The following is a 9611-nucleotide window of genomic DNA, read 5'->3' as shown; positions in this document are numbered from 1 at the left end:
AAATGAGTTCAATACACGACTGTCCGTACACCCTTTATGCACCAGTCTATTGTAACCACGCCCCCAGGTCCGGAGAAAAGCAGGGACTTTGACTTACGGTCCAGCCAACCTCGGCTAAAATCCCTGTCCTGCGGGGACGAACAGATGGTAAAATCCCCGCCAAATGTCCCCGCAACCAAGGGACCCTAGGTAAGGCCCATTCCCCGCTATATTTAAAGCGAAGACAAAACCACCACATTCAGCCGGCACTGCTGGGCCACCTGAAAGGTAAAAACACGGCCCATTTCCCCGGTATAACCACGGACATGGGGGGGGGGGGTACAATTGACTGGTGCATTATGCAGGTATTACAACTTTAATTGTAAAAGTTTGATCGTCTTCACCGTGTATCCTCAATTACTCAAAAATGTTTTTTAAAATATTTACCAATCTGAATTGCAATGTTTATAACATATCGCATAAGAAATTGCTATATTCACTTCGGTGTGTGTATGCATTCTTAAGAAAGCGAATTCACCAATCACATTATTTTAAAAGTTTACTGTAATATTTTATCTGTCAGGAATAAAAACAACAACAATAACCTCTTTTAAAATAAATAAGCAAGTTATAGATGCTATGCTAAGTTTATGATATAGCGTGAACGTTATATATATATATACATGTTTCAAGGAGCTCTATCCGTTATGTACATCGACTATCGACTATTGATCCTTTCCTCCGGCCCATCTAAAAGACACTCTATTTAAAGTATGTAGTGTTTATGTGAATTTATAATTTAGCTCAAGGATAGAACCCATGATGATCGATATCAACCTAAATTGAAACCATATAGTCAATCCAACGTATTGACTCGGGTAGAAAAATCGAAGTGAAGGCAAATAAAGGTTATGGAAAATTGAAATATTAACATTTCTTTAACTCCGATATAAACATGGGTAAGTCTATCTTATATCTTTATTATAGATTAGTAAAATGTGTGTGAAATTTTATTTCTTGTTTTTAGTTGTTAATAGGTTTTATAAATATCTTCTGCTGTGAAAATATGCCGGTCATTATTGCATGAATGAGGTAAGTTTATGTTAATAACACACGTTATTTGAAGATGGCACAGGGAAATACTAGAAAATACATATTTATAACAGCTCCAGCACCACTGTTGATATGAAACATGCCGCTGACAATATGTCACGGAATCGTTTCTAGTTCGAACAGCGGAAATATATATATACTATGACAGAGAAGCCAGTGAACAGGAAGTGCACGTTAATGCAAATAAATTCAATCATAATAGTTAAAAAGTTGTTTTTGAAATGGTTACACAAACATAAACTGCATACTGCAAAAAGCGTGTTCGGGCAAAGTTTTGCCACGAAAGTAAACGTGTTCACAAAACCTGAAGATTAATTATTTGTTTGTATATAGATCATTGACAAACATGGCGTCGACATGTACATAAGTTCTCCGCCAAAGGATATGAGTTTGAATGTTGTCCTAATTATAATGTAACCAAAGCGTTGCGTTATTTTTATAGCTTTTTCAGCACAACTTTCAAGTCAACATTTATAATAGGAAGTGGCTATTTTAAAATCCACAAAGCCCTGCCTTAGTTGTTTAATTTGGCGCTAGCGCACGGGGATTTTCTTATCCTATTACACTAATGTTATCAATATATAACCCCTTAAGTAATCTGGAAATAAAAGCACTCGAATAAGGTATAGACCGTTTATTTTAATATACACTACTAGGATATATGTATAGAATGTATAATACATCGAAGTTGTAATCTAATAAAAACGAACCAGGTGTTCAACTATTTGAGTTTTACCACACGCAGCATTCTTCGATAAAAATGTTTTTAAAAAGGTAGTAAAAGTGTGTTTGAAAGTATGCATTTTTTTCAAAAAGGCCGAAATTCGGAGTTCTCGACATTTCCGGTATTTGCAGTTGGCGTTTATTCATTCATATTAATCATCTCAATGACTCGTACTGTTTTTATTCATTCCCATGATCAGGTCGACCCCGCCTGGGTGAGTATATCCGGGCCATCGACTTCCTGGGCTCGAGCGGAAAGTACGAAGACAGCGATGATGACCCGGGCAACAAACTCATAGATTACGAGCGCCTCGTGAACAACGATGATTCCTTTAACCTTGCCGAACTCAAGGTATGATATTTTCAATGGAATCACATATAGGGGATATAGTTAAGTTTATTAAAAATTGATACAAGTTACTTTATATTACAATGTTTTTCAACACTTTTCATTTGCAACATTTTTCAATAACATACAGACTTCAACAAATACTAATGTGCACTTAGCCTTCACATAAATGCCAAATCATGGTTGTTGTTTTAATAAATATATAAATATAACATGTAGTTAGTTTAAAGACTATCTGGAATGTGTCTTTTACCAGGACGGATTTGCGGCATTTCGGGAGAAGGTGTGTGTACCGAACTTCCCCGGCCGCCACTCAGGGCCTTACTGGGTCGCTTACTCCACGATCTGTGTACTCGATAGACTAAAGGGGTACGTACCGGTCTTGAAACAAAAGCTATTTAATCACCAACACCAAGAAGCTTTACTTAAAAAGGAGAATTATATCAAAACCATGATACTGAGTATAGGGCCAACACAAAACAAAAAATGGTTTGGTTAGGGCTTCATCCTTTTTTTAAAAAACAGGCCTTTTTTTGAGGGGGGGGGGGGAGGTATGTAAGAACGATATTGACATCATTGGAGAATGGTGTTAAAGTCATCTTCTGTATAAAGCTTCAAAGGCTTTCAACTTCAATACATATTAAAACACACACTTATTTTTGGTTTACCAACTGACTATAATAATGGCAGGGTCGGCTCCTATTTCGAAGGTAGGGTCGGGTAACCCGAACCAAATGCATTCTTAGGGCTATGAATGCAATCCATTCCAATAATCATTCGAAATGCTTTTTAGCCGAATTTTTCATCGAAAAATACGGGTTATTGAATGGCGAAAACCGGGGTATCGGGCGTTAATAATTTTGCGTTCATTTTATGTAATAAAATCTATAGTTTTTCAAACTTGGTCAGACTATTTGTCGGCATCTTGAAGATATAAGAATATGGGTTATCTCGGGTCAAATCTTTAGAAGAAATATTGTACGGTAATACATTCAACAATTTCTATCAAATTTTGATGAAACATGGTCAGAATGCTTGTCTGCATTATATCTTACATATTTTTAATATGGTTCAACCCGTGTCAAAATCTAGGTCACTAGGTCAAATATTTCCACGTAACAAATTCAATATTTTTTCTTATCTTGATGAAACTTGGTCAGAATATTTGTCTGCATAGGGACCACGTTAGTAGTTTATACTCCGGGTTCCGGCGTGAGCACATTGAAGGGTCCCAGAGTGACAGTTCAACCACCGAACACCTATCCTAGGCGGTTAACCAGAACTAGGTGCATTCACTTCTGCAAAGAACTGACAAATTCTGTACATGCCAGGGGCATTGGTACAGTCGAATGGTCGTGGTCGTAGAAAGGATTTCATAACCAATCACAACAGAAGTGACCTGGTCCGCCCAGGAATTGAAGCCGTGTTGTCCGATTCACAGTCCAACGCTCTACCGACTGAGCTAACCGGAAGGACTGATTTGTCTGCATAATATCTTGCTTAATTATTTATATTGGTCATCCCGGGTCAAATTCTAGGTCACCAGGTCAAATCTTAGGAAAATCTTTCCACGTCATAAATTCAACAATTTTTTGTCAAATCTTTATGAAACTTGGTTAGATTATGTGTCTGCACAATATCTTGAAAGTTCTTTAATATGGGTCACCCCCGGTCAACATCTAGGTCACAAGGTCAAATCTTAGGATAAAAAATTCCACGGTCATAAAAAATCATTAGTTTTTGTCAAATCTTTATGAAATTTGGTCAGAATATTTGTCTACATGTTGTCTTAAACATTTGTGAATATGGGTCACATCATATCAAAAACTAGGTCACTAGGTCAAATCTTAGGAAATATTTCCTGATGTCATAAAAAAATCTATGCTAACTAAACCTATAAATACCAGTCAACTACTTAATTAAATTGCTATTTTATAAACAAACATCCCAATCATGAATTTCATATCTACCCATATTTAAAAATATATATTTTTTATTAACTTTTAAAATATTTGTGTACATGAAATCTTAGATGGTAAAGTGTGTCATCTAGGGTAAGATAAACTAGGTCTCTGGGATCTTATTGGAAAAGCTGATGTATTTATAAAATGTTCATTTTTTGTAGTACGAAAGATAAAAGAGGAACATTTTTTTATCTTGGATCAAATGCGATTATAAGTTTGATATTAAGTGGAATAGGAATCGAACGAAAAAATACACTATTTCGCGTATGTATTCTCCTCAAGGCTTTGCGTGTGTTTTTTCTTGTTCAAAAACCCTAATTAATGTGAGTGACTCCTCTTGCGTTGTTGGCAAGCTGTAAATTCTTTAACTTAATTCCGTTGCTAAGATAACATGTGTAAAATATGAACGGTAGTTATTTTTATTGAAAAATATGATAATCTGAGCTTTTATGAGTATGAAGACGGAAAATATTTATACTAGTTTAAAGTTTAAAGGAATAAAAAGGAAATATGTAAAATTAATTTGACCAATAAAAAAGCTTTGCAACTACCAATCAAAACTTTTCTCAAAACTAGCGCCTTGGTCATTCAACCATGACGATACATTAGTTGAATTATACATATATACAGTTTGTCTGTACATTATTTCAGTAGTTTTGAAGATGACAATGCAATGAGAGAGATCGGGCGCCAGCAATTTGAAACTTGGCTTGCACTCCTTCGTGCACGGCCTTCGTCCGGTCACATAGTTTTAATGAGTAAGCTTAACGATGCCAAATACAAGGAATACATTCAGGTAACCTGGGCCAGTATTCAATATTGATCTTATCCTTATCCTTAGACATGCCTCAGTGATTCCATTCAGCCTATTGGTCAGCTAAATATACATGCCAATCAAAACACTTAAATTCTAATCTTAAATTTAAGTTGAATCTAAGATGGTTATTAAATACAGCCCCTGATCTATCTAATAATGTTGTTGTGTTTGGGATAATATCATGTTTCCTTTTATTATAACTTTGTTTTAATTTCACGCTTAGCCCTGCATCTATAACTACATGGACTGTCATAGTAATTAAAATGTTGTCAATTATTTTAGAGTCTTTCTGGAAAGGAGTTAGGCGAAGTATTTCAGAAAATGAAAATTTCGTATTCTTACGATCCCTCCGACACAGACGATGAAAGGGTGTACGCCGACTTTCTTCATGACGGCATCGTGATGATATTTAAAAGTATAAAGTAAGTACATGTAAAATAAATTCAATAGTAACTAAAGGCCCGATATCCGGAAACATGGTATAGATATATTATTTTCCCTTGTTGACACAAAGCCTAAACATACAATATATCTTAAGGCACACCATGGCAATGTACGTTATTTCCTTAAAATCATACACGCATTGATATGACTATATTATAAATTGCTTGGATAATGTCTTAGAATGGCCGGCATGGGTTTAAACGGATTAGGTCGAATATTGATGGATAGAAAGGACAACTGCACCATACATATAAAATAATGATCTCCAATGTGATTTGAACATTTTGTAACAGCAATATTAACTTTCACTTTATAAGTTCAGTATAAGATATTTGATTGCTATATATAAGGGAGTGAAAGAAACTACAACAAAACACGAATCCTAAGTTGAAAGCACGATAACAAAATGTATGGCAATTTTTTTATGTTTCGTGTACGCGAAGTGAGGGTCAGTGTTCCGGTTGCCAGAACGAGTTCCTTGATTTATATGGTTTCTACGAGGGTCTTCTGCCTAAAATGTCTGAGATTATGAGGAGATATCTCGGCTACACCATCCGGGATATGAGGAGCGTCTTTCCGGACAAAAACCCATTCTTGGTTAGGCACTAAATGTTAGTTAATTGCAGAGAAACGGAATATTTATTTGACTTAACCTTGCATAGTTTACAAACACTCTGAAATTAATGAATGTGTCATGCACACTTTATGATAGACGTACTTTATTCTAGTACTATTAAGTAACCATTGAATAATGTTTGTTTTTTATAATGTTAACATTTATAAGTCATAACAATGTCGACATCGATAACGATCCTGAGAGAGCACATGTTTTTCTTGACACTGACAGGATTTGAAAGACATGCACGTCTACACACACTACTTAAAGGCTATCAAAGAGATGTTGTGTGCATTCAATGGCGACATCAATGACCTTGAGGTTGAAAACACTTTAAAGTGTATCCTGAAAGCAGCCAGGTATACCCAGTTGTTTATTTGGATTTGAATGAGGTTTTGAAGAATGACTTCACGCAATTATGAAACTATTTATGTAACTGTTCACACAGTGTTAGAATACCGAATTTACACAAAGCTTGTCTGCTTTTCTTTCAAGGTTTTCACAATAATTCGCATATATGTAAAGATAAGCGCATGATTCTGGTTTTAATATTTTTCAAGTTATGCACCTGATATCTAAAATTAATAACATTGGCCTCGGCTTGAGATGCTAATTATGGACATATACGTTTATATTCTTTTTAAAATTACCTTAAATTATTCAAGCATATTTGTTGTTATATTCGTTTAACTTTCTTCAGCAAAGAAAATTTCATTTTGGACATATACGAAGCTTTAATTGATGTGGTTGCAAGTTTTATAAAACGAGATTCAGCGCCAGCGAATGCCGAACGAATTCTCAATTTATTCAGACAAAACCTGTTTAGGTCCTTCCATGAACAACATGCCGTATGTATGTTTTGTGTATATTACTGCAGAGTTAATATATTTATAATATATAACAAGACCTTGCGTGTATCATAACGCCAAGATAACATTGTGTTTGATCTCTTTCAGAAGCCGAATCTGAAGGTGTTTGACGCCACAGTTAACTTTGTAGAAGATATTCTAGCTTCTACGAAGCACGATGGTGATGCCGAGGATCGCAAGGATAATGATGTCTCAAAGTGCCTTAATGAAGCACTCGAATACTGTGTCTTCAAGTTTTACGACCTGTACGCATTGATTATGTTTTTAATCCATTTGTAGGACACAACATTTTTATAAACGATTTACTAAATGGTTTACCTAATATTTGTTAAGCATGTTGATAGCTGAGTTTCGATACGTCTTACAGGCCTAAGACGAATGTAGAGGCGTTGTTGAATCTCTGGATTGTGCTATTGAAGACGGAACAGAAGAGCTACGTATATAGAGTGTATGATATCGCGGGAAATGATGAATACGCCAAAGTTATTGTATGGAAGGTATACATCTAGTGGAAATGTTATGATACTTTTGTATTTTTACAAAAACATAATTTAAAAATCGTTGTGTTGCAATTTCGACGTTTTTGGCCCAGAAGTACTTATTTTAACTTGACACATTCGTATTATTTGATTTCAGGAACATTTGGAACACGCTAAAGCTTTTCTGAAAACAATTTCGAAAGTGCGTTACCATGACGATACCAAGCGTTACTACGGAGATATAATGAAGGCACTTTTAGAAAGCTGGAAGTAAGTGTGATTGACATTTTTTAATTTCCTCGTATACGCACTAAGAAAATCTTATTTTAAACAACTTTTAAGTACGACTTTCAAACTGCAAGTTTCCTTTTTTGTAATGTTTGATACAATATTGTTCTTTTCACCAGAAAAAAACATGATTAAATTCTAATTTTGCACAAGAGATCTTCTCTGCATTTTTCTGATGTAAATCTGGAACATTTTCATCATTTAAGTATCAATCATATATGTTAAAACATACGATAGAAGAATAAGATTAAGGAATGTCGAGCACATTTTTTAACTTTATTGAATAGAAACAATACGCCATATTTATATTTGGCTCTTTGGGTTTCAGAAAGGGGAAAGTACTGGGCATGTTGCAAAAGGAACTCGTGGACTTTATATTCGATTGTCTGTTGGACGAGTCCTCAGATAAAGAAGGTCTTGCAGAAGATGTTGTAGACAAGTTCTTTGTCATGACAGTAAGTGAATAGGGTAGGGGAGGGGGGAGCGTTATAAAGTTCCGAACTCGTATCAATACTAAACCTATCAAAAATACTTGTAAGATACATTTATTATCGCATATCATATAATGTTCAGCTGGGTTAGTTTTCTGATTTATAATGGTTGGATTGCAGTTTTTGCCATGGATTTTGTTTCAATTTTACTTTTTTAATATCGATTCGTAAACTTAGTGGTTTTAAAGCGGTACACAATATTCTTATTTTCTCTCTGCCGAAGAAACTGAATCATTATTTGAACCAGCTATTAAGAGTATTTATTTGAGACTATCGGGTCACGCTCGGATTTTTGCTAAAGTCATTGGAACGTGTAAGAGGCCATATTTAAAGTCGATCACCTGGGTGATATTCACTAACATCCTCTGAGTTTCAGATTCAAGACTTAAACGTGAAAATCTTATATGTTTTGTAAAATTGTTACAACTACTTTATTGGTTGATAAACATGCTGGAGATGTTCCAAATAACAGGTTTGACTTCAAATATGATGAACTATTACTTTCGCCGATAAATTGCGATTATACCGACATGTGTGACCCTTTATTTTCGTTATGGTTTTTACCAAATTATCCATTTATAGAATGATGAACTAAATGAAGAAATAAAAAAAGCTATGTTTTTAATTTCAGAAAAAGGATGGTGATCTCGTTGATTACATATTGGACAAAGCTATCGCTGCTCTAGAGAAACCGGATATGTTTCAAAATTGGGAACGTGCAACTTCAGCAACAATCCAGGGAATACTTAACTGCTGCATAGAGATCTACAAGGGGTAAACGACTTGAAATACATATTTTATCGCATTTAAATATATTTAACACAGCTACAAGTTATTATCCATCTTTTAAACTTAAAAGGAAGCCAGGTGGTTGGTTCAATCTATGGGGTACAGGGTGATACAGGAATCTAGTGGGTTTCACGTGAAAACCACTCAAAACGTGAAATCCACTCATAACTTATTTATTTTTATTAATAAATAAAAATTTATTGTATGCATATTGGAATATGCCTCATAAAGACTTTACATTTAAAATTTTATTGAAATTGATCAAGAAAATGAGGAAAGTTAGAGCAATTTTTCGCAAATTGATCGGAAATCGAAGTGAAATCCAGTTTTCGAGAAGTGAAATCCACTTATAACTCATTCATTTTGATTAATAAATAAAATTTATTGTTATCATATTGGAATATCCCTCGAAAGTTAATCGGAAATCGAAGTGAAATCCACTTTTTAAGAAGTGAAATCCACCCATAACTCATTAATATTGAACAAATATTTTTTTTATTGAACATATATGTAATAGGCTTCACAATAGGTTTAACCTTTAGAAACATTTTGAAAAAAGATCGGACATCGAAGTGAAATCTACTTTTTGAGAAGTGAAATGCAATTTTGGAGAAGAAAATCTTCAGAAAGTATATATAAAGAAATAAATACAATCAAGTATGTATTGGATATTAATAAAAAATAATTGTT

The 9611-nt window shown here is 34.5% G+C and overlaps 1 protein-coding gene across 1 annotated transcript; it reads left to right on the top strand.

Annotated features, from left to right (window-relative positions):
- The first annotated feature begins 830 nt into the window (after positions 1–830).
- On the top strand, positions 831–8971 carry LOC128227318 (uncharacterized). The gene is made up of 13 exons (XM_052937723.1): positions 831–938; positions 2016–2167; positions 2421–2533; positions 4780–4924; positions 5228–5367; positions 5833–5986; positions 6237–6364; positions 6706–6853; positions 6962–7119; positions 7242–7371; positions 7511–7623; positions 7970–8096; positions 8764–8971. Exons 1-13 carry the CDS (start codon positions 935–937, stop codon positions 8908–8910), a joined length of 1659 nt encoding a protein of 552 aa, XP_052793683.1. The 5' UTR covers positions 831–934; the 3' UTR covers positions 8911–8971.
- Positions 8972–9611: the final 640 nt, after the last annotated feature.

This window comes from Mya arenaria, chromosome 3 (assembly GCF_026914265.1).
Source record: "Mya arenaria isolate MELC-2E11 chromosome 3, ASM2691426v1".
NCBI lineage: Eukaryota > Metazoa > Mollusca > Bivalvia > Myida > Myidae > Mya > Mya arenaria.
This window is presented reverse-complemented; position numbering and strand designations above follow the sequence as displayed.

What these genes read in the sequence shown, in the direction of transcription:
- LOC128227318 (XM_052937723.1), top strand. An exon ending in TTAACCTTGCCGAACTCAAG is followed by an intron (nt 2,168 to 2,420) that starts GTATGATATTTT and finishes GTCTTTTACCAG; the next exon opens with GACGGATTTGCGGCATTTCG. An exon ending in ATGATATTTAAAAGTATAAA is followed by an intron (nt 5,368 to 5,832) that starts GTAAGTACATGT and finishes GTGTACGCGAAG; the next exon opens with TGAGGGTCAGTGTTCCGGTT.